Genomic DNA, 25,573 nt, shown 5'->3' on the forward strand with positions numbered 1-25,573 from the left:
CATTGGCCACATTTACCTTATTACGCGCTTTGGTTTTCTTTACCTAGGTATTTCAGCCTATAATTAATTATGTGTATGGTCAGCTGTCCCGGGTATCTCTACTTACGAATAATTATAGCGGCCTGTTAAGACAACTTCAAATACATTATGTATATTATTTTTATCTCCTATACAATCTTCTTATTCAATATTTAAACCCTCATATATTTTATATAAACTTTCATACTCAAAATATAAAATCCTTAATCTCAAATATTTGAATTTATTCTTTATATCAATTCAATACAAATATGAAATTTGTAATTTCTGAATAAAACTTTTATTTCTAAAAATTTTGATTAAGTTTTATTTCTAGTTTTTTTGATACTAGGAAGATAATTTCATACTATTAGTACTTCTCTTATGACTTTTCTAGATATTTTGAGATCTATATTATAACTTATTCTATCAAAAGTTTATCTGATATTCGAATTGATAAGCTTAAAGCTATATTGAAATATTTAAAATATATAAATAAAATTTAGATTATATTATTATACTCGAAGTAATAAAACTATTGAATAAGACTTTATAATTATTATAATTATTTTTATAATACTTTGTTTTAAAAGAATTATTAAAATAGAATATAAATCATTTTTAGAATTTTTAATTATAAAAATAGGAATTTAGGATTTAGAAAGTATATAATTTTATCAATTATATTGTAAAATAAAAATAATATATAATAAATATTTGAAATTATTCCAATATTTTAAATGACATGTTTTAGATATTGAATAAGAAGATTATATGGAAGATAAGAGTGTTTATATATAATGTATTCAAAGTATTCGTTTCAATGGTTCACTATAATAACAAACAGTCCTACAGGTCAGGGATTGTTTATCTACATATCAACTCGCACCTTCAATTGTAACGTGGCCGCACTTTACATCTTATATATTTTTTGCGATCTTTCTTTCAATGTGAATCCTATTATCTCATTACTCGAATAACTGTATTGCTTATTTCAGTTTACAATTATTATATCCTCTCCTAAAATTTTGTCGAGATTAGTTTCAATCACGCATTTCTTTTTAGAAGGCTATCTCATTCGGACTGTGTACTCCATAGCCTTGTAAGAAACTTTTTGAATTACTGCCGTCACTCTTCTGAATTACGATATCAGCTCTTGCAGTAAGCATGTCAGGCATTGGTGAAGCAAGCCTTGTCCTCGGTATAATCTCTTCGATAATTTCAATTATCGAGACTACCAAGCAAGTCTACGATGCTATTGAGGATGAAGCCGGTCTCCCAAAGAACTTCAAGAAATCGGCGACAAAACTCCCTCTCATCTCCCAGCTCCTTGAAGATGCTGAAAGATATATCAACACGGCAACGGGTGATGAGTTGATAAAGGCTGCATTTACACCTACTTTAGAGGATTGTGAAATCCAGGCTATTCAACTTCAGGCTATACAACTTCAGGCTATACAACTTCAGGAGTTGTTTGAAAAAGTCATGCCAAAAGGCAGTGACTCGAGATGGGATCGATATGTAAAAGCTGCTCGGACAATTGGAAAGAAAGGACGTGTGGAGAGTTTGATCGGGGGAATTTTGGACGACCTGCAGCTCTTGGCAACTCGCTTTCCACAAGTAATGACATCAAGAGGAAAAGAAAAGTTAGAAAATGCAATTGAGGAGGTTGCTAAGATGGAGCCTTCTTTACCTGATGGTTTCGAGCAGATGCCTGCGTATGCACACTATGGAAGTGGTGCTCAAAACAACAATACTGGTGGTGGAACTCAGAACAACAACAATAGTGCTGGCAACCAGAACAACGGCCCAGGTCAACAGTTCATTGGTACCAATCACATCAGTACGCCTTCCAATTCGTAGTTATAGCATAAATGATTTTGTAGTTGATAAATGTTGTAGCTAAGAATGTCACTGTCGATGATATCAATCGATCTTGTCTCCACGATTTGCAATGTCCTGATACGTTGGCTGTTAAGTGTCGGCTGAAAGAGAATAAGGACAAGTTGCTCTATCAATCCATTGACTGGATTCTTCAAGACCCGCAATATATCAGCTGGAAATGCGGAGGCGATGTCTCTTTACTGTGGATTAAGGGCGGCGCCGGCAAAGGTAAGACCATGATATCGATTGGTCTTATTGAGAGACTATCATTCCCACAAGATGAGTCGACCGTGGTGACTTATTTCTTCTTTCAAAATGCCGATTATGAGCTCAACACCCTTCAAGCAATCATCAAGGGTTTAATCCTGCAATTGGTGAATCAACAAAAGGAGCTAATCGAATATCTGCGAGACCACTGGGATACCAGAAAGGAGCGCTTTAATAAAGAGATGACGTCGTGGCGAACGCTATGGGACATCTTTTACAAAATGTTATACCGATGCAAGTGCCCAAAGATATACGTGATCGTAGATGCCCTGGATGAGTGCCAAGATGATGGTATGACCGATCTCTTAAAGCTCGTTGTACGAACAGGACTCGATCATCCATCAAAAATCAAATGGCTGTTAACAAGTCGGCCACTGGATAGTGCTGAACAGGAGTTACTAGTTGGATGTGAGCAAGTGATGATCAGCTTAGAACTTAACTCAACGCATATTTCTCAGGGTGTAACAACTTATATTGTTAACAAAGTTGCTGAGCTCGACCGTCGTAATTCTTATGGATCAGATCTATGTCAAAAGATACAGAATGAACTCACTGAAAAGGCCGAGGACGCGTATCTATGGGTAAGCTTGATATGCAAGAGACTCGAGAGTGTGCATCGGGAGAACACATTGACTACAATTCAAGACTTGCCGCCGGGTTTGCATCTTTATTACAATCGCGTACTTCATGAACTCAGCAAAGGTCAGCCTGCCGTTGTGAAGGGATGCATGCGATTATTAAGAGTGATGATGCTGGTCTATCGGCCTCTGAATGTAGTGGAAGTGGATAGCGTTTTAGGTCTGTCTAAATATGATACTGCTAGAGCGCTGGATCGATGTGCTTCATTTTTGAAGGTGCGAGGAACTGATATCAAATTCGTTCATCAATCAGCTCGAGACTACCTCGCTGGGGAGAATGGAAGATCTATACTCGATACTAGTGAATTATATGGGCATAATGATATCGCAGTCAGTTGTCTGTCTTATTTGTCTCAAACCCTCAAGACTAATCTTGTTGACTTACCGCGACCTGATTCAACTCGGAAATCCATAGAAGGGAACCAACTAATGACTAGCCTGGACTACGCAGCTACGTTCTGGGCACAACACCTTGAAGGCGCCAGGGAGGAGATACCATTGCAAGACTCATCTATTGAACAAGCTGTAGTCGGTACATTCCTCCGCTCCATGTTTTTAGAGTGGCTAGAGTGTCTGAGTTTATTAGACAAACTCTCACGCGCTACTGAGGCGTTAAAAATATTAAAAGATATAGCAGACGTGAGTAACATATGTTCGATGTCCCGAATCATTTTCTAATCGAAGACTTTCGCAGTTAGAGAAGAACGTTTCCTTATCGATGCTGGTACAGGATGTCACCCATTTTTTGTCTCAACACTACCGGACAATAGAGAATTGGCCTTTACAAATCTATAACTCTGCGATAGCTTTCAGCCCTGAAACAAGCATAATAAGGAAGAGCAACCTGAGTAAGCTTCCTGTGTGGCTCAGAAAGCTCCCTCAAGCGGAAGACTCATGGGCTTCTTCAATACGAACGCTCACAGGATATTCCGACTCGATTATAGCTATAGCATTCTCGCCAGATAGCAAGCAAATCGCTTCTGGATCTGATGATAAAACAATCAAGCTATGGGATGCTATAACTGGTAATCTTCGAAAAATATTTACAGGTCATTCCCACTGGGTTACAGCTATAGCATTCTCTCCAGATGGTTAGAAAATCGCATCTGGATCTTTTTGTGGAACTATCAAGCTATGTGATGCTATTAATGGCGATCTTCAGAAGACATTTATAGGTCAATCCGACTGGGTTACAGCTATAGCATTCTCCTCAGGTGGTAAGAGAATCGCATCTGGATCTTTTCATGGAATTATCAAGCTATGGGATGCTATTACTGGCGATCTTGAGAAAATAATTACAGGTCATTCCCACTGCGTTACAGCTATAGCATTCTCGCCAGGTGGCAAGCAAATTGTGTCTGGATCGGACGATAAAACCATAAAGCTATGGAATATCGCTAAATTCCTCAAAGTCTCTAGAATGTTTGGTAGCAGAGTTGGTCGTCGGATTGATTTCTGCAAATGGCAAGAGATCAAGACCTCACAAATAGTCGAATTTGTAAGATTCTCTACAGACGGCCGCCACCTTGTAACAGATATCGGTTCTATTAAGATCAAAAACATTATAGATATGCAAAGTCCTGATTGTCAGTCATTACAACCCCTATCGGTTAGCCGGGGGTGGATTCACTACGGAGCGATGCCTATAATTTTTTTACCGTCGTATCCTCTTCAATGTTGTTATGATACCATAGGCGATCAAGTGGCTATCGGGGTTGCTAATGGTCAAATCTGGAATTTTGATATTGATCGTACGAGCTTGAACCCAATACTCAAAAGCTCAATGTGACGAAAACCTCAATTTTCCTTCCACCACTATCGTATGAGAGACATCGAGTGCGTTAATCACGACAACACAAAATAAGATTACTCGAGATTATTATCAGATTTAGGTGGCCCGGGGATCAGGTCTGCTAAGGTGCTAGGTATGAAGTGTCCATCAACCAAGGAAGGTTATCACAGGAACGAATATGATTCCTACTATCTAGTCATTGTTATTAAGTCATTCATTTGTATATATAGTCATCCCCATCTACAGATGCTCTTCGCCTGTAGATTGTAAGTAAATACGATTGCTAGGGCAAATAAACAAAATTGTATTGAAGACCTTCCTTAGATTTACTATTATTCAATATCGGAGCACTTTCACTTCAATTTTGCTCTACTTCCCCACCTCCAATCATGAATTCGTACAAGAGTTTGATTCGCCACTAGTCCATTACTTTTGGAGGTTTAAATCATGTACTTTTGTTCTTGTGATTGATTTTTAATTGATTTTTGAACGAGGGAGTTGAGTTGAGATTTTTAGTAACTTTTTTACGAGCAAGGTAAAAATTTCTGCGATGGGAAATGGTTTTTCCGTTCCGAATATTTGTGCACAGCCAATTTAAGGATCTAGGGAGCTAGTCATGTGATGGGCAAGTTGTATTTGGTGTACAAAGCAAACCTTTTAAACCTTTTGTTAGCATCTTCCAATGTACCAAATTGATTTCACAGATCGAAGGCTTTAACTATTACAGTTCGGATTAAACAATCTGCTCTTTTAGCGCTCTAGCTTGGATTGATATTTGAATGATTAGGAATGATTCCATTTTGGTGCGCGATTGATGTCGTTCATGTGGAGGAAGCTTCGGGATAACTTCTGTATTTCTCACGACCGCTTCATTGCTTTCTTGAATTCTTTTTGGCTTTTTCGATGTGTTTTTGAGCCTGCGAGAACATTCTCCTAATTAGTTTTTGTGGAAAGTTAGTACATGGCATAGTGTTACTTTGCTAGGTCAAATCATGTGCTTGAATAATAATATGTCATCGCAAATATTGTATTGATGCTATGCAGTTTTGAGGTCACAAGGAGGAAATTATGAGGGCTTTCTATTTTGTCTCTACACTTCTGGGCATAGAGGCCCCGAGATTATGTGTGTAGTTGCACGTGCATAATATGCGGTATCAATATCGTACAATCATAATGTCTCATATATTGTGTTGACGTTGCGCAATCACAATAGTCCCACGCGTTATATCGATTTCGTAAAATCATTTCTTTTTGAGACATCCCAAAGAGAGGATGAAGGGGCTTACAAGTGGTTTACTCTTCGTGTCAACAATCTCGTGTACAAGGGCTGTAAGACAACGTATACGACGCACATAATCACACTTTGGTAAAGCTTCAGCAATGCTGATTCCCTCTGCATCACGTTATGTGTTTATGTGACGGGAAAACAGTCTGTTTAAACTTTTATGCACTTATTGAATATACAACTCTTTTGAGTCCCTCCACCTATATCCCTTCAAGTCTCGTTCATTTTTGTAAGATTGAACCCGGGATATCTTATCATTCCTCAACCCTCAGATGAATACTTTTTTACTTAAAAACCACGTCCGATCAGGAGTGATTTGAAAGAGAAATTTGCAACTGAATGAAGTTGGTCAAAGCGAATCACAACCTTATTCGTTGTATCAATATTGATGAACTTATTCATGTCTATGATCAGGTACTTGCCTTGATCTTCCGAGAAAACTGTTTGAGGCCGAATATTTTGTTACGACCGCCCAATTAACTCTCCATCCAGAATCCAAAGTGGCCATGGTGTCAGCTCATCATCCGCCATGTTTGATGGCCTATGCTTTCCATTGGGTAAGGTGACAATCCACTGGATGGTTATCAATGGTTTCTAGACAGTGGCAAATGCTCTCCTAGCAAGACTCAACTCCCATCCTAGGCCGCGCCTGACTTTTGATATCGATTGTTCATGAGTTCACTAGAATCCGAATTGGATCGGACGATTTGGAGTTGCAATCAATAAATTAGCCTTGATGCGGTGGTACCAGATCCAGTGAAAACCCAAACAATCGTCCAGATATCCTGGGGAGTTTGAAATTTTGAAAGATTGATCTGCCGAGTATGCAAACTTAAACTTCAGGGGCCGATGACAGTGATCATACACATTGCGGGGCATATCGGGATGTGTACAGATCTGAGCGAAGCATAAGCCGAGAAGACATAGGCGAATAAAGTTTGGCAACAAAGAGAAAAAGACGCTGGTTCATGACGAGAGGAACACTTTTGAAAGGTGTCAAAGTTCACTAGAATCTTCAATTGATTGAATCATAAATCCGAAGAGACTTAAATATTTTCCATCTTTTGATTGTCTTGCATCTTATCAAAAAGTACAATTTACATCAGATTTGAAGAAACAATCGGATTATTTGAAGTATCAAGAGGTGGTCAAATATGGCCGCTTTGTTTTCCTAAGTGAAGGAGGTGAAGAAAGCAACATAAGCGAATGTATCATGAAAAGGGGAGAATTTCAGCTAGTGCGATAACGACCCTCACCATCACATTTCCAATGCCCTAAATAGCTGGAAAATCCGTATTACTTTACAGTATCTAGTCTATTAAATGCACTCAACATACCACCAACCTTAATGTTTCAAGGCAAGACAATGCTCTCTCCCCCGCATTTTCTTTAAGATATCGTACTTGATACACGTGGCCAAATAACCTTTTTTATGTTTCGGCCTCGGAATTTTCCTTCAAAAACATGCTTTTGCACCGCACCTGTCAATGCAACAGCGTCGTCACCTTATCTTATCTATGATGGTTGACTACAGGCTTGGCAAAGATATCGCGAATACCCCGCGCCCATATTCATCATTAGTCAAACTCTCTTTGTATTGCGCCATATTTTGATGGTTATTTCGCCATGTTTTACTTGCGTGAATTAAGTTTTCAAACAAACCGAAATAGAGATACCAATACCATCTCACAATCTGAATATCGATGGAAAGCTCCGTCTCGATTTCAGTTGGACGAACGGAAGTAGGGAGACCCGAATGGCACTAAGTTGGTAGTTAGTTAAAAGGGCTGATGCTATCTGGTAGATAAAGTGGACACGAAAACGAGTCCGTGGGAAATAGAGTTTGCGGAGGGTCCGTGGGGCTGGCTGATTCCCCATGTTCTTAGTACGTTGTGCGGTACGTACTTTTGGTTTTTTCTTACGTGCTGCAGCTAGTGTTTACTGGCACATGTTCGAATTCATGTGCATTTGTGGTTTGATAGTAGAGGAAAGATAACGGCATGAAAGTTTTCACCCACGCCAAGAAAGTATAATCTGTGGTGGTGTCTTTTTCCTTCCAGATAGTAAGATGGCCAAATTTAGGTAAGGCTAAACTTTACAATTGACAAGGCAGTGGTGATTAGGAGTTTCGAATTTGAAGAATCAGATGAATGAGTGTTTTTGGATTGTAGACAAAAAGGATAATCTTGTTTTTCGTGAGAAATTTAATCAATATCTGGGACACAGTTCAAAAGAGAAGAGATGAGTATTTATTGCACCTAGATCATCTCAATAATTCACTCCAGTATAAAAAAACAGGTTTGAAGGAGAATTTCAAATGTTTGATTCATAATACAATCCAAATGTTTCGGTATTCCATCCCGAGTTCCACCAAAGGGGATACCAATATACAGTACAAGTTCTTTATATAATACAACATGTGAGCCAAGTAAACTCGTAAATCATCGTCCCCAAAAATCGGGCTCTACCCAGGTATCAAAGATTCGCCATATACAACAGTCCAAACAGAAGCTTATTATCCACTGTCAAAATTGATATGTCTTAGCGTCCCTCGGAATTGATGATATCCTTTCCTTGTTCGTCCTTCTTGCGATAGAATAAACTCAACACACTTCCTCTTCTTTCCCTCTCAGACCCCTCGGACTTCCTGCTCGATACTCTAACTAGGAGATCATCAGGTTCCTCATCGTTCGAGTCTGACCACATGCTTAAAACAGATCCTTTTCGTGGTTGTGATGAACTACCGCTGCGGCCATGTTTGGCTTCGTGGTGAGTGCCCATGAAAGCAGAGTTGCTGATATTTCCGAACGCAGTAGAACGTCGTCTCTCACGTGTCGCCCAACTGTCTCGTTCGTGGGTTGTAGTCTTCCAATCTTGTGCAAAATCATCGAAAGGAGAGTCTAGGTGTGAGGAGGAGCTTGTGCTTGTATTGGTTTTCTCTAGATAGTGGGTTAGTCTCTGAATTGACAATAGTCATGAAAGAGTTGAGTAAGGAAATAACATACTGAGTGGTGACCCAATGGCCTGTTCTGCGAATGGATCTGCGAAGAGAGCGTTTTGCTCGCCGACAGTTTGAAGTCTGGAGTCCATGATGGCTAGTTGTGTATGATACGCGTTTGTGTGCGTAATGAATGTTGTTTGAGTATCGAAGTTGTGTATGTTTTGTTTTGCTTGATGGTATGAATAATAATCTAAATTTGTAAATCGAAGGTACAGGCTTCTATATATACTTGCTTGTGAGATACTCACTGACTCCCGAAGGGCTGAGTTAATGTCATTAGATCTGATCATCATGTCTTAACGCGAGACCTTGTCCCAACAAGGTCTAGACGTCATACTGCCTAAATTCTCGAGTCGACGCAGACGTCCGGGCTTGATGATCGACAGAACAATCATTTTGTGAACCTATCAACATGACTACTGTGCCCTTCGCCTCTAGGTAACGGCTCCTGTTGGTCAAACATGTACTTGAGGTTGCACACTCACGAAGCGAGACGAATAGATAACGACCAACATTCACTTGGCTCTACATCATGCTGCATTGAGTAAGCATAATTTCCCCAGAATGTGATGCTTGGCGAATCCCCTCACAATTGACCCAAGAGTTATGATTGGCATTCAGAGTGACGAGCCGAAATCTTTATCAGCAGTAAGCCGTAAGAAGGAAAGATCGCTGCTAATCAGTCTATGATAAAGCAATGTAATCGACACAACCCCCGCATTTTGTGAATTTGCCTCATCTTGGCACGCTTTGCTCTCAAATCGATAAAGTTTCCCAACATCGATATCGGGAATTCAATTGATGTCTAGCATCCCATGTTGTCAATTGAGCAAGGCATTAGTATTGCTTTAATCACTCGAGTCATAATAGAATTGACATCCCAAAGTCACAATACCAATGTCAGAGATCTTTCGCACTGCGGTGAGCATGGCAAATACGGTTGGCTTGCAAGCGTCCGAGCCAATTTGATGACTAGACTCACCGTTAATTTGGGAGAACCATATCAAAGCTTTTGTCTCAGTGCCTGGGATTATCATAAGGGTTGTGGGAGAAGTTGTTGTTATGCATTAGTTGGATTTGCCACCAAGAACAGATCAGTCTCAGAGGCTCGAGTGGCCAAAAAGATCCGCGCATCAGTCTCCACATGAGCATCATGACTACCGAACCTCCAAGCACCCCACAGCACAGACCCCTAAAATGTATAAAAAATGGAACACAGCGTTGACCTCAATGTATCCCTTAAGTGCCAATGGATCTTATTGACCAACCAAATTGTTAGGATTCCTAAAACTTGATTAGACATTCATGTTTATTCTTTGACATACAATCCAATCAATATCATTCTTATTTCAAGAATCCGAGTTGTAGTGAGTAACATACTGGTTCTAAATCCTCAGTGTCCTTCCAATTATCTAAAATCTAAATTCAGAATCAAGATTCCGCTTCATAAGTAATGTGACTTAAATTTCTGACCAACCAGGCTTTATTATTCAAGGTGTATTGCACGGACCACATCAGTGCTCATAGTCGGCACTTATGGGAGATGATGATTTTCACGAGAAACAAAACCCCTGAAGTGACCGAGGAGGAGATCACTCGATTCATTCACTTAAATACGCTGAACTTCAATAGAAGGGGAGCGAAGTCAACCTTACACCAATCCTTTGCTCAGAAGATTCCAGAGTGTTCCTCTCACAGCCTCTTCCTGACATGAACTTGCTCAGAGAACAGCAGCTTATTTAAACTAAAAGCACATGCACGGAATACAATTGCGTTGACGCCAAATCAACGCATATTCATTCTTATATGTTCTAAAGTATTGCACTTGCTCGCGCATTTTGATTCTATTAGCAGTAAGTTTAGATTTGCTTTCTCTGAATAGCCTTATGCGATACCGATTAACTTTGGTTGGCTGCTCTCTTGGTGCGGGGTAATTTTGAGACCACGATTCAAGTGATGTTGTATAGTCGGGTAGAGTTACCCATCCCGATAAGGCGAGCCACTTCAATAAAGACCGAATCGTTCGTGATAAGTAAGCGTTAGCTCCAAAAGTTGACCTTTCAACTGAGGTTGCTATGTACCCTATTGCAGATGTTCTAATTTCTTTTCTGAAGCAAGGACTCAAGTTTCATAAGTGAGTGTGTGGAGTGACGGGACACACCTCAACTTTTAAAAGTTATAACCAATTTGTTTTTCTATTTTCTAATGCCAAATCAATCATTTGATTGTTCAAATTATAATTAATCATTATACAGAATCCTAAAGTATTTAAACAAATGCTTCAAGAGATATTGCCAAGTCACTTCTGGAAATCTCCCATCAGTTCGTGCACCCACTAGTGGTCTTCCAGATTCATTCTATTCTGCAGAAGAGAAGCTACTACAGAGCCAGTCATTGTTAAGTAACCTCAACTTCTCAGGCAACGTAATAAGTGAAGTCACAGTAACATTTTAACGGCATAAGTCTAGAGAATTTACCAATCATAGAAACCAAGAGTCAATTTTTGGAGACAAAACAGCTGATCGAGATCTTCCATTCATCCCCACTAACCATATTGACAGGTAACGAATGTCCTTGGCGGCGGAAGTTGCAGCCCGGTGCCAAGTATTCATACTTTAGTCAGAGTTTAAACGTCTTGGATATTGACTCCGATAAAGTCTAATCATGTTCATACAGACACCCACAAGATATTCCATTATATGGTCTTCAAACAAGCAATCGGGAGTGGAAACATCCGGAATTCAGACAGAAAGCCAATTTTACTACATCGTATGATGCAAGGTCAAAATCACAGTCTAAATATCGACCTAACTGATCAATCTTGTAATCAAGAACTGCCAGCCTCATATATCAAGTCAATGCGATGGTTTTCATTGACCATCTATCTTGTTTTTTCCCACCTCGTAGGGTGAGGGGTTAGAGTAGCGCTATTGCTGAGGAGTATGTTGATATTGCTATGGCTTCATGTAATTACCTATAGAGACTAAACGAAACTTCTACTTCAAGCGGGGTAAAGCCGCAAGGTCCTATCATATACTTCTTAAGAACGCCTGGAAAATCATAAGGGACAAGCGTCCTGCTACCGACTAGTCAAAAGTGTGTTAAATTTGGATGAACTCCGAGAGGAGATGATACTAACACGGACGATGATGATCGTGAAACGGCGAGAACATGACATGGCTGTATATTCTGGGCGGAAATTACATGCGAAACCAGCGACGACGGCCCCAAAGTTAGATCAGAGCTGTAACTTGGCGTCGTCACTTCATTCGTTTTGACAAGATAGCAAAAAGTGTTGGAAGGAAGCAAGAGGATTGAAGAACGTGTTTCAATAGGAAGACTGGGAATTTTCCATTCAGGAAGTTGACTTGACGTCTAAATTTAAGGCTCATTGAGGAGCTGAACAAAATATCGAAATCTTACACCTGGTACTCTCCTCCGGCGGCTGTAGAGTCAAGATGGCTATTTTGAATCATCCTAAATCACCTTAACAATGTCTGCATCAAAATCCTTGTAAGAAGTAAGAGCTTTCACAATATCATAAAGTGTGCCAGGGATTTTCCCCTTCATGCGATCGAATATCGTGAAGTCCGTTCGAGGCACAATGATAATCAATGTCTTTCAGCTCAGGTGGAATGTTCTTGGCAATGATCGATTGTTCGTGCGTGAGAGATTGGATTGAATGCAGTGGTGTAAGCAGCACCTATCTAGGTAGCTATACCCCGGTGGCTAAAGAGCAGAAAACTGCATTGCTCAATTTGAGATGGGGGTCGTATTGAGGGTAAGGGGCGAGTTTTATTCTAAGTGTGTCAAGACATGATAGAAACATCTCTAAAATGGCTGTTCATCACATATACTCCCAGTGAACGAATAAGATTTGCAACGGCGTATCACCAGGTTTAGGGATTAGTGAATCTCAAACCAGTTCACTGACTGACAGGCAAGGCTTAGCACTAATCGGCTAAAAGACCCCTTCTTCTTATTTGAAAGATCTCGATTGAATCAGATTATTGGACTCGAAGAGGATCTTAATCCGACTGTTTCCCCACAAGCAAAATCTGGCTCGTTCTGGGTCATTTACCCGCGTCTATCGGGGGAGCGCAATGCCCTATCGGAGCTGATCTGTAAGTATCCAAACAGACTCTCAAGCGTTGCCTTCATAACGAACTGGATCATGATTTCTGTACATCGCACAGATTAGAGGGTGGATACATGTATTTTAGGATCAATTAGGATCATTGGCAAGATGCTATGAGAGGTATATTGTGTGTAGGGTTTATGCCATATTGGTACGGAATATCTAACCCTAAGCTGGACCTTTTCAATAATGACGGCTTGAAGGAGAAGTTCCAAGAGTGAGACGGGTCATCTAAAAAGCTAGTCATGGCAGAGTTCTTATATTAAATAGTCAAGCTGCAAGATTTTCCGAGCCCTCGCTTAGCCCCCTTTCATTGGTCCTAGTTTTGCGCACTAGATTCCTCTACTACCTAGAGGCAAAACCAGAAACCAGCCCCTCAAACTAGAAACTATTTGTCAAAAAGGTGCATCACTACTAACAGTTTTCTTAAAGTCGCGCAATCCGCTAAAGATCACGATCTGATGGTTGAGTTTCTACTCCACTAAAACGTATATGACTCTGAGCTGGACGACCAGATGGAGATCCCATTAACATAGTCCACTTAAAAACCTACATATCAAACTTAGAAAACAACAAAACCCACAAAACAGCTGCTATCAAAACATCCCGCTTTACAAAGTGTCGATGTGGGCATATCGAATGCCCACAGCCTGATTAAAAGTTGAACAGAAGAAAAAGAAGATTCTCATGATAGCATGCCAACAGCAAAAAAGTCACTGGGCGCGCGGTTATTGCAAATTTGCGGGTTTGGGTAAGGTTACCAGATTTATTCATTTCATTATGAGACTTGATATATTTCTCGATCCAAAATTCCGTTACTGGGTGTACTGCACTAGACTAAGCCGCTTCTTTATGATGGACTAGTACTGAAGGGGTTTGTAGCAATCATTTTGATCGTAGGGTAAAACCATCTATGGTGATAGGCTCTATCACGTTCCGCATCAGATTGAACATTACACGAAGACGTAGTGTCTGTCTCTGTAAAGACAGACTGGGGGAGAGGTGGTGCCACTACTTTTCTACTGATAGCATGTGTGAGCCTGTCTCCAAATAGGTCAACATTCGGGTCATACTCTTAGGGAAATACTTAGCCTTGGTTGTAGGTATTGAATGCAACCACAAATGCGCGTAGTAATATCCATGTCAGTATCTATTTCTGGCAGACAAGTGCTCAGTTCTAGGAGCAGGTATATCCTGCATGACTGCAACTAGACCTGCCATCTACGAACTGCTAACACCCCACTTTAGACACGAGGTAGAATCTTGGAGAATCATTATCCGAATAGAGATTCTAGTGAACGGTGGTTGTAAACAGGTAGAATTTGTCCAGATGGGCGTTCAGTAATACATTTCTAAAAGATCGAACTCGTTAGTCACTTTCCAAGACACAAAGCTCGTCCCAAGAGCGTAACGACAATGAATACCAGGTATTCTGGCTCAGGCTTGAAAGTACACGTTGAAGAGGCTAAACTGAAGAGCACAGAAAAGAAAGTAAATCGGATCCTAGAAAATCTCGGGATTTCCACAGTGAAAAAACCAGATGTACGATAGCACTTAACGAAAGAGAAAACAGGAGACCCGGAGTATTGAGCATGGTAAGAATATTGCTCCGCTAAAAACCCAATATATTGTTCGATTGTCGGGCAGCTCGATGTTTGTAAAAAAATTCATTAGAAATTGAATAATGAAAGAATATCAAAATTAAGGTAGATCCTGATATCAAACAATTGAAAAATGTATTTGGTTAAAAATTCTGTAAGTTGAGAAGTGTCCTGTCAGTCCATGCACCGAACAGTACACCAACTATCGGATTTTTCCTTTTCTCGAATATCTATTCAGCCCTCAAACATTCGAACCTATTAGACTTTAGATCCGCTATTTCGAAAGTCTGTATCAATGCTGATAATTGCAATAGGTAGTCCCACGAAGCCCAACATGTACAGGAAAATATAGAGATGACGCGTAGCATAGCAAAAAGATAGAAGCCATAGACTGTTCAAGAAAAGTGTACAACTCAATACATTATCATATGAGTGGAGTATAATACAATTGTGTTTCTCCCTTTTGGGATATACCTATAACTATAACAAGCCGGTATCAAACCCTCGCTAGTAATTAACCCTCCTCCTATGTCTCCGCTGAGTGGTAAATGGGGCCCGTGAAGAGCCCCATACTATACCCACGTACTCTATAAACGCCTCAAGAATAAACAAGAAACCGAAGGCTAATATCCATACATTTCCTTCTAATTCGTTTGCTAACTCTCTCTTGATCTACTGAGCTCTGTTATTTGTCTTTTCCAAAACAGCTTCTGTCTTGGTTTTGTTTTCCTTTCGCTCCTTTGTTCCTTCCTCGATAGCTTCCCCCTCAATAGCATCGGACTCACTCAAACGCGACAAGTCGTCCGAGATTTCCTCGGACTCTGTGAAGTGACCTTCTAATTCAACGGGTCTGTGGTCAGCTGCATCACCTCCACTCATTTGCCATTCCATCAATTTCGAAAAGGCCGAGTTGGGGTTGTTAGATAAAGTATTGTAGGTTCCAGTTTCAGCAACCTTTCCATCATTGCCCAAAACAATAATGTGATCGGAACGCTTAATAGTTGAAAGACGATGGGCAATTGAAATTGTTGTATTATGTCCTCTAAGTAACGCCGCAAGAGCAGAGTTAACCAGAGTTTCGGATTCGGCATCTAAAGCCGACGTTGCTTCGTCTAGTATAAGGATATCAGGATTCTTGAGCAAAGCTCTAGCAATTGCGATTCTCTGTTTTTGTCCTCCGGATAATTGGGCACCGCGTGCTCCAACCTGTGTATCCAAACCTTCAGGGAAGTCGCCAATGAATTGACAATTTGCTTTTCGTGCAGCTGCGATAATCTCAGACCTTGAGGCATGGGGTTTTCCATAGGCAATATTTTCGGCAACTGAGCCAGACATCAGAACAGGCTCTTGACCAACCATTCCAATACGACGGCGAAGAGACTTTCCATTCATTTTGGTTATGTCTTGGCCGTTGATTGTAATCGTTCCCTCTGTAGGGTTGTAAAATCGTAACAAAAGTGAACCGATAGTAGATTTTCCTCCGCCACTGGGTCCGACAATTGCCACATTGGTCCCTGAAGGAATTTCAAAGTCGAGACCGTCGAAAATCGTGACTGCTGGTCGAGTTGGGTAGGCGAAAGAGACGTTATTGAATTTGATGACGCCTTGTGCAGACTTAACCTTAGTACCAATAGTTGCAGGAATTGTAGGCTTTCGATCTTGAAGCTCGAAAAGACGACTGGCAGCACCAACTCCCTTCATGAGTTCCGAATAGAAGCTGGAGACACCAAACAGACTTGACCCAGCATAAGCTGTATACATTAAAAAGGATGTTAATTCACCGATACTTATCATACCGTTCTTAACCATAGAGCCACCAGTGTATAGTAATGCCAAGATAGTCATGTTACCGAAGAATCCACTTGAACTGAAGAATGTTGCACTGATCAATGCTTCTCGCTTTCCTAATGAGAATATCTTCTTGATTTGTTGATTGTATCTGCCAACCTCTTGTGTCTCACCAGCGAAGGCTTGACTCGTGCGAACATTTCCGAGTCTCTCTTCGGCAATTTTGGTCAGAGTTCCCAGATTCCTTTGAATTTTTCGACTAAGATTCCTGATCGCTCGACCATAAAAGAATGCACCGATTGCAACAGGTGGGAACATGAGACACAGGATGCTTGTAAGCTTTAAGCTCACCCATGCCATAGCTGTGAATCCGGCACCTCCGCTGACAATGGCTCGTAAACCATCCGAGAGATTCTGAGTAATACTCTTTCCAACAATAACCGTATCTGAGCTCAATCGAGAAATAAGATCTCCAACTCGATTGGCATCAAAGAATTCCGCATTTTGTACATAAGTTCTCCTGTATAATTGTGATCGAAGTCTGGCTACAATTCTTTCTCCAACAATTCTCAATATAATGATACGTCCATAGTTAGCAGCAGCGCCCATAGTCAGAACGCAGGCGAGAGCAATGAAGAATTGAGAAATGTCTAGCCCAAAGAGTTTTTCGCCTTCCGAAGGGTCTTTAGTAGCCAAGTCGAGAATTTTTCCAATGGAGAACGGTATTGACATGGTGATTGATGAGGATATCAGCAGGAATACAAAAGCCAGACCGAGCCATTTCGCCTCCGGTCGAGCAATTTTGAGTAATCTCCATATTTCACCAAAAGCAGCTGTATTTCCTTGTTTCTTCCCACTACTTTGTAACCTTGCGCTCAAATTGACCTGTGTCGCTTTAGAGGCTTTCTCACTTCGTGCGAAATCTCCTTGTTCATCAATATTATCTTCCTCCTCTTCCTCGCGCCTTTGTCGTTCTCGTGTGATATGATCCTGTCTATCTGAGCCCTTTGGGGAATCTTGCAAAGGCGATGCACTGTTGAAAGGTCGTAATTGAGATATTGCCGGCCGCCATGGAGATGATAACCCAATTCTTGTTTGTTGGAGAAGACGACTTGTAGATAGTTGTGGGGCTGGCTTAGACGCGGGGCTCAATGGCGATGGCGAATTTTTGAAGCCAGATAAAAATCGTTTTGCGACCAGAGAAGGTCCGGAGGGAGTCCATCTTGAAGCCGCGGGAGCTGGAATGGGTTTTGAAACTTGCTTAAAAGCTATATCACAGATCGAGGCCCCTCCCCAACCATTGCCTACTGTCAAGGTGCGCCGCATTGTTGAGTTTTGATGCACGGATTGTGTACTACATCCGCTGAATTCACCGATGAAGCTGTGAAAGATATAATCGCCGAACTGTCATTATTGCGTGGGAGTATAAAGATTATGGATGTTTCAAACGAGTTGAAAATAATCGAAGGTTGAGAGTTTTCCTTCTAAACGGGTAACCTAACATTATTTACTAGGAGCATATTTAGATTTATTACTACCTGGTAGATTTAGTTTCCGTCATCGCTTCCTTCCAATCACCTTATTTATGCAACCAATCACAACATTTATTCACGGCTTATGAAAGCTAAACGTGGGGCTAGATTTGGACGCTGTTGGCTTGAGCTCGGCTGGAATGTTTGGGCGCAAAGGATAATTGTTGTAGAACATTCGATTCAAAGAGTTATACGAAATAGATAGAAAGGAAATCTGAAAACAGCTTCAAAAATATTCAACAACACAACTCCAAGAATATTGAAGAGTTACAATCACGAATACTTTCTGAACTATCGCCAACATGCCGATAAACTATAGCAAATGGGTAAGATCATTCCATATACAATATTGGAACACATACCCCTCATCGTCGTCCATCCCCCACTTCGAAAGGCTGAAGGTTCAAGGCTGACAAAATATCAGGATGCACTCGAGTTGAGCGACGACTCAGATGTTGAAGTTCACCCCAATGTTGATAAGCGCTCTTTCATCCGAGCAAAGCAAAATCAAATTCATCAGCAGAGATATGAGAGAAAGAACAAAATAGATACCTACAAGTATGAGCGAATCGTCAACGATGGACTTCTCAAGAGGATAAACGCCCTTCTGGTTGCTTTAAAATCTTACAGTCCTCAGACTGACAAACGTCCGGATGATCTTGCATTTCAAGCATTGATGGAATCAACTGGCGAAGATGACTCTCCGCCTCCACCTCCAGAAGGGGTACATACTCATGTCAAGGAGGCACCACCAACATACTCTAAGATGATGGCGGCGCTTATTGACCAAGTTAAAACAAAGGTCGATGAGGACAAACCAGAAAATCGATTCGAGGCGTATCTCGCCGAAATCAAAGTACATCAAGAGAGGGTTGAGGACCTTCAAAAACAACTTGCGGTCGAACTGGAGACTTTAGAGAAAGAGGAGAGCAAGAAGATTACTAGTGAGAGTATACATACTGGATTTGACAGCTCCTTTGTAGCAAAGGCAGACCCAAAACCAACGGCCACAGAATCGAAGAAGCCCAAAGAGAAGGTCCAAGCTGTAGAAGTCCTGAATCCTCATGCCCTCGCCAATAAGGATGGCTCGAAGCCCGGCGAGCAATCCTCGGGAGCCGATGCAGATGTTGATGAAGACGAAGAAGAAGAAGAAGATGATGATGTAGAAGCTAGCGAGCTTGGAAAGAAATTTGCAGAAATTAAGATGGGTGACTATCGTACATGTCTTCAGTACATCTCCTCAAATCCGTCAGTGCTTGCAGAAAGAGAGACCGATGGCTTACTCGTTTTGGCATTTAACTCTGCAATCGCAAACAAGGATGACTATGCTAGGCAATGTGTTCACCAAGCTCTATTGCTTCAATACTGCAGAGCCCTAGGAAAGGATGGTGTTGGTTTGTTCTTTAAGCGTATCACTACTAAGGGTCACCAAGCCCAAAAGGTCTTCTTCGATGATGTCAACTCAACATTTGATAGAGTTCGTACTAGAGCTAGGGAAATCCAGAAGCAGAGAGCAGCTGAAGAGGGCACCGAAGGTGGAGTTGAGCAAATTCAACTTCATGCTGTTGATCCTGGTACCACTATCAACATTACTGTTCCACCTGCAACAAGCGAGGATCCGGAGGTGATTAAATCGAGAGAATTATTCGATGCATTTCCACCTGGACTGCAACGAGCTTTGGAAAGTGGTAGCTTGGATGAAGTCAATAAGGTGTTAGGCAAAATGAGCGTCGAACAAGCAGAAGAAGTTGTAGGCCAGCTCAGCGAGGTAAGTTCATATCGCAGTGTCTGTGTTCATTTGACCTGCTAACACATATCTAGGGCGGTATGTTGCAACTCGAGGAACAAATTATTGATGCCACCACCGAGGAAGGACAGGCTGCATTGAAGGAATTTGAGGAACAAGAAAGACAAAGAGCGTTGGATGAGAATTACGGTGATCCGGAATAAGTGTCTGTGAATCATGGGAAGGGGTAGATGGCGGAGGGATTAACGAAATAATGTACAAAAGAAACACGCCGTGCAATTTAAAAGAATAGCTTGAAACCAGCAATGGTATTATAACTTTCACAATAAGTAAATAGTAATCACATTTCAAAGTCCAGCATTTAGGAGCAATGTTAGGTATTATAAACAAATCTTTAATAGGTATGCGTGTCTGTGCCATTCATTTTTAACGCCCCTTTGCCCAGAAGATCCGATTAGGCAATTCTTGAACGAAATAAACAACCATCTTGTACGATCTTACAAGTCCATAGAGAGATCACCCAATCCACCCAACCAACACCCTCTAATATCCAGTAGCACCAGGCGCCTTCTCATCCTTCTTTAAGCTCATCAATAGTTCTCTGAACTTCTCCTTTCCAGTACCATTTGCACCACCTCTAGCACCCTTTCCACTCAAATCAACCAATTTCGCGATGCGCTCCCAGCTAGTTCCACCAGCAGATGTATCTTCTCGGCTTGCTAAAAACTCCTCAGCTTCACGACGAGTCTGCGCAATGGTCTTCTCTTTTTTGGTGTTGTAATTCTCGTAGAAATCATCAATGTTTTGTTGGGCAGTCTTGATAGTTTCTTGCTTCTTTTCTTCGGATCTCTCCTCACGCGCTTGAAGTTGGAGATCTCGACGTTCGCGCCATTGCTTGATGACCTCTGGCTCTTCTTCGTCGGAAACTTGGGGCTGGTAATTGGTGTATGTGCTGGTGATTTGTCCGCTTGGTGAAACATTCTAATTTTGTGAGTATTAGCTTCCCTTGAAAACGAAACTAGTGATGGGAAGATGATATACCTCATTGCGAGTATCAATGGCAGGGAAAGAACTCTCAAATTCATGAACATCCTCTCCTCCACCTCCACCCAATAAATCATCATCACCATCCTCTACAAATGCGGCATTGTCATTGCCAGTAGCAAATTGATCCGCATCGTCACCCAAAAGGGCCTTCTCACGACTCAGGAAATCATCGGCACCTCCTTCGAAAGTAGAGTCGCCTTGAGTTGTTTGCGCTGTAAATCGTGTTGTTAATAAAGCGTACACATTACTTCTCATTTAATCTCTCAAAATTGAACTTACCACCAGAGTCAAAGTCCTCAAGAGAAGGGAATCTATCGGCCATATTGAAATCTGAAGTATTGGTTATGTGTAACTCTTGATTCGAAATCGCAAGCTGTCTGTTCCCAATACGATGATACCGAATGCCAATTACACATGCGCCTAAAGCCGGGGTGCTAGTACGGAAGTTACCGACACTAAGGATTATTTGGAGAGCTTGAGAACGAACTCCAGATGTAAACAACATAAGAACTCACAATTCAACTGAGTTTTCCCTTTTCACATCAAATCGAGTAGACATAAAAGATCATCAATATCTGGAGATTATCTCTGGAAAGTTTCATCTTTTTATCAATTGTTTTTCGCCATTTAATAAGTGAAATCTGGATTGCTGCTGTATAACAAAGCCGTTCTTTTACCTTGTAAATTCAATTGAGCAAGCAGACGCCGACAAGCAAACACTTGAATACAAACAAAAACTCCTTTGAATACTCGCCATTCCTTTCCATCAAGTCCCAAGTAAGAAACATGGCCTACAACGATGATGCCGTTCTGGCAAAACTTTCCGCTTTGAACGAGACACAGGAGAGTATTGTAAGTACCGCTCTTGGATCCCAGGTAATGAATGGCCGACTAATATGATCTTCAGGTCACCGTTGCGCAATGGATTATGTTTCATAGGTAAGCAGATATTATTGATCTCGTCGACTTTTCAATGTGCTTATCCTTTGTCTAGGAGATATGCCGACCGTACTGGACAACTTTGGCTTCAAAAATTGAAGGATTCTGGAAGTAACAAGAGATTGAACCTGGTGTACCTCGCAAACGGTAAGTTATCTTCATTTTAACTCGAATTCATCCTTACCCCCCAAAATGTGCAAACATATGGTACAATTATCTAAATCATGTCTAATGATTATGTCTTTCACAGAAGTCGCACAACAATCCAAAGCTCGGCGCAAGGATGATTTTCTCATTGCATTTTCTCCCGTAATCGCAGAGGCTACAGCTACAGCTTATAAGGGAGCTACAAGTGATGTCCAAAATAAGTTGAAGAGAGTCGTGGAAGTTTGGAGACAGAGACAGATTTTCGAAATTCCTATACAAGAGGCGGTCGAGGCTCGAATCGAGGGTAGGTCAGTCTGCGGATTTGAAATAGCTTATACTGATAATCGCAGAACTAGAGAAATCAAGATCCTCAAACAGGAAAGGATTGGGCGGATCCCTTTTCTCCAACAATTCATCGTCGGCGCCAAGCGAACTTCAACCTCTTGTAGGACCCCAGCAAACAATATCCAAATTGGTACTTTCTACAAAGACTTCTACGAATTCGGCGAACAATGATTACGAAAAGCTCACAAATCCAAATACGCCAACTCCGTCTGCGCCAGTCTATGCTGCTCGACTCAATGGCCTTCTCAAGACTTTGGCCAACGCCGAAGGAGCTGTGGCTGAAGTTATTAAATCGCGTAACTTGCTGATCGAAGGACTGGAGAAATTGCTAGAGACAAATCGTAATGCCCTAACAGAAGAAGAGGCTCAGCTTAATCTGCTCTCCTCGCGACGTAACGAAATCGACATTAAAAAGAGGGATGTGGAAGACAGTATTATGCAGGGTCTCGCAAACAGCAGCGAGAGCACACCCGCAGATGGCAGTCCAGGAAACCAAATGGGTACTCCTAAATCCGAACCTGATCGTCCGGAAGTTGAACCTCTGTCACCTCCATTGCGCCCCATGAAGGAAGAAACCACTCAACAAGAGTCACTTCCAGACTTTGACCTCAATTCCTCGGCGGCTGCTACTAATGGTTCGATTTACACATCCCAATCTATGTCCATGTCACCAACTTCCGGTTTGGATTTGCTAAGTAGTGTTTCTACTAGTTATGGACGCAGCAACTCGATGAGTAGCATTAAGAAGAGGAAATTGAATGATGATTTTCCGGAGATGGGAGGGGATGCTATGGAGGGGTTGGATGCGGATGTTGCCGAAATGTTGAGACAGGATAGTGCGGGTGCTTGAGACGGTAAGAAAGGAAGGGGGATTCAGGATTGGAAATAAATGTCTATTCCAGGGTTGGTGATTGCGAGCGAAGTTGGGGATGTAGGATATGTACTGATATAATGAAGTGGGGAGGAGCTTTTATCGCATCGGAGAACGAAGGACGCAAAATTCAAGATTGTCGAATATACCATGGTTTGCGGATACAATTGGCAGTAGTGGTAATGGGATAATTTGAAATGAATTAAAAATTGTACATGTTTAAATTAACAGGTGTGCCAGAGACACGAGGGAGATATTGCATTTTGTGATGTGACTTGAAATAAATTTGTGAATTTTTACTATACGAATCTTCAAGATGACATGATTTTATATGTCTGCTATGATTACCCGAACGAGTATGGGTATCTAAGGTTTTGTTGAAAGATAGTTGATACTGCTCACTCGATGTTTACGTAGATTGTTGTATAATGCGCTGAGGATGTACTGGCCGTCATGCCCGGTTCTATGATCATTGGTTAATCTTGCTAAGTCGTGTGGATTTCGACCGTTGAGTTGCTTCGAGAACTGTGGACCTGTGATAGATTATGGATGTCTTGAAACCTATAAATGCTCCTACAATCCTGAAGAGCGTTGAAATTTGAAAGACTTGAATGGATGAAGAGTGGATGAAGAGTGGATGAAGAGTGGATCTTATATGTATTTACTTGGAGGCCATAGGTGAGTTTTGGAGGTTAAAGGGAAGGAGAGGAAGAGGGGAAGAGGGGGAGAAGTAGATGATAAACCAAGGGGTTGATAAAATTGTGCGGGCGAAGGCATTGATGAATCCATGGCGGCGAATGGAAATGGATATGGCTTGTGCGTTGTCGGCATTTTCGTCGAAAAATAGCACTTTCGGTGGACAGACGCGAAGTTGGAGATTTTCTTGAAATGTAACGAGTAAGGGGTTTTGAGAATATGTGCGGGAAATGGAGGGTAGTAGGAGAGCGCATATCGATGGTGAGGAAGTGAGAGGTGGAGAAGTGGGATTCTTATGAAGTAAGTAAGAAGAGATACCATGCTGATGGGTTCTCATGGTTTCTCGACGATTGATCGAGACATTTAATCCGTGATTGTGTTAATAGGATGGTACCCCTGGACTATAACCAAAGCAAAGGACGAATTTGAGGAGTTGAGATGTCAGCGAGTATGATGAGTATAGGGGGTCTGTTGTGTCAAATGTGTATAGTAACCCTTGTGCTAAGAATGTGGTGAGAGTAAAGTAGAGGATGAATGATCATTACCTTAAATGCTGGATTGAGATTATTTGAAGGGACCTCGATGACTTGATTGATATCGATGCGCGAACACTAAAAGCAACTGGATGAAGGGTATGGTGGCTCGTGCATAAAGGAGAGTGAAGAAGGGAAGCGAGATTAAGAAAAGTGAAAGGAATTTGTCTGGTCGAGACATTACGAAATCCGAGACGCAAAAGATAATTCTATTTCAATTATCCAACTCGAGTTTGAGATCATAAGAAGTTCGTTCACAGTGTAATTCAATCACCGGAGATGAAGATCGATTGATAGAGGAAGAATCAGATTTAATTTCATCTTCGTATCAACCTCGAACGGCGTGACTCTCTATAAGATTTTCTAGCTCTCCTTCCAACTTCTTCCACGAAACCCATATATAAGAGACAGCACGTGGCAACGCAATGGCAGTGATGATCCACGAAGAAATGTACAAGCTCTTCTCGCAATCTTGTGTAAGTGACGTGGGCAGAAAGAGGATCGGAATGCAGACCATGGCATGCATGAAACTAATGGTTATGTCCGTTAGCATTAGAACTTGATAGGGAATTCATCCGGGCATATACAATCTGAATGCAAACAGCCAAAATATAACTGAAATGATTTGCTGTATAAGCAAAATTGTAATCAGTGACCGCCAAAAATAAGGCTTGACGGCCCCCAGGCCTACACCACCCAACATTGTTAAGCACTCCACCGGCCCGTCTATGTAGAGTTGAGCCATCAGTTCACGGCCAGCGGCGACATAGGTGAGAATTCGGATGGTAATTGGTAAATCGGTACGTTGTAGTTGTGGCGCCACGCGCGCTAGGAGATCGTGAATGGTAAGGAGCGGCTTGTTTTGTTCATTCATGTTCACAAGATAAACAGACTCGGGGTAGTAAATAGGTTCTTTTTGATATAATTTGTAGGTGAAGAAAATGAGGATGAGGATGAGGATGATAACTAGAACGAAGATAAATAACGATTGAAATGTGTATGATGTTATTTGTGATTTTTAAACAATGGTAAATGGTAATGGTGTGGTAAGGGTAACATCTGAGGAGCCAAAAGGAGATTATTAGTACATTCTGAAAAGAATCTTTACTTAGCTTGTTGTTAGCTTAGCTTAGATCTATGTTCTAAAGCCAGCGAGAAAATCATGACATCAATATTTTTGCGAATATTATTCATATAGTTAAAAGGGGTATTGTTTCTCTCTCGCTGTAATAGATTATACAATCTAGGACTTCTTGAATCTTCAGGAAGGGGTCTGGAAGTACTGAGAAAGTTCTTTTCTGTAT

General features: G+C 41.3%; 6 protein-coding genes across 6 annotated transcripts; 3 read left to right on the forward strand and 3 right to left on the reverse strand.

Moving 5' to 3' along the window:
• Positions 1-1,185: 1,185 nt before the first annotated feature.
• EAF02_001216 (uncharacterized protein) lies at positions 1,186-4,596 on the forward strand (the record flags this gene model as incomplete). The annotated part of the gene is made up of 5 exons (XM_038897264.1): positions 1,186-1,861; positions 1,921-3,446; positions 3,502-3,898; positions 3,983-4,393; positions 4,502-4,596. 5 exons carry the CDS (start codon positions 1,186-1,188, stop codon positions 4,594-4,596), a joined length of 3,105 nt encoding a protein of 1,034 aa, XP_038764123.1.
• A 3,829-nt stretch (positions 4,597-8,425) lies between these two features.
• EAF02_001217 (uncharacterized protein) lies at positions 8,426-8,974 on the reverse strand (the record flags this gene model as incomplete). The annotated part of the gene is made up of 2 exons (XM_038897265.1): positions 8,426-8,823; positions 8,890-8,974. The coding sequence occupies 2 exons, from the start codon at positions 8,972-8,974 to the stop codon at positions 8,426-8,428; spliced, it is 483 nt and encodes a 160-aa protein (XP_038764124.1).
• A 6,322-nt stretch (positions 8,975-15,296) lies between these two features.
• EAF02_001218 (uncharacterized protein) lies at positions 15,297-17,738 on the reverse strand (the record flags this gene model as incomplete). The annotated part of the gene is made up of 1 exon (XM_038897266.1): positions 15,297-17,738. The coding sequence occupies one exon, from the start codon at positions 17,736-17,738 to the stop codon at positions 15,297-15,299; it is 2,442 nt and encodes an 813-aa protein (XP_038764125.1).
• A 508-nt stretch (positions 17,739-18,246) lies between these two features.
• EAF02_001219 (uncharacterized protein) lies at positions 18,247-19,894 on the forward strand (the record flags this gene model as incomplete). Its single annotated transcript, XM_038897267.1, has 3 exons — positions 18,247-18,270; positions 18,369-19,712; positions 19,766-19,894. The coding sequence occupies 3 exons, from the start codon at positions 18,247-18,249 to the stop codon at positions 19,892-19,894; spliced, it is 1,497 nt and encodes a 498-aa protein (XP_038764126.1).
• A 340-nt stretch (positions 19,895-20,234) lies between these two features.
• EAF02_001220 (uncharacterized protein) lies at positions 20,235-21,060 on the reverse strand (the record flags this gene model as incomplete). Its single annotated transcript, XM_038897268.1, has 3 exons — positions 20,235-20,672; positions 20,733-20,950; positions 21,018-21,060. 3 exons carry the CDS (start codon positions 21,058-21,060, stop codon positions 20,235-20,237), a joined length of 699 nt encoding a protein of 232 aa, XP_038764127.1.
• A 200-nt stretch (positions 21,061-21,260) lies between these two features.
• Positions 21,261-23,276, forward strand: EAF02_001221 (uncharacterized protein). Its single transcript, XM_038897269.1, has 5 exons — positions 21,261-21,590; positions 21,646-21,677; positions 21,733-21,824; positions 21,928-22,128; positions 22,175-23,276. The coding sequence occupies exons 1-5, from the start codon at positions 21,525-21,527 to the stop codon at positions 23,017-23,019; spliced, it is 1,236 nt and encodes a 411-aa protein (XP_038764128.1). The 5' UTR covers positions 21,261-21,524; the 3' UTR covers positions 23,020-23,276.
• Positions 23,277-25,573: the final 2,297 nt, after the last annotated feature.

This window comes from Botrytis sinoallii (assembly GCF_014898435.1).
Source record: "Botrytis sinoallii strain Bc 23 chromosome Unknown BSIN_001, whole genome shotgun sequence".
NCBI classification, from domain to species: domain Eukaryota; kingdom Fungi; phylum Ascomycota; class Leotiomycetes; order Helotiales; family Sclerotiniaceae; genus Botrytis; species Botrytis sinoallii.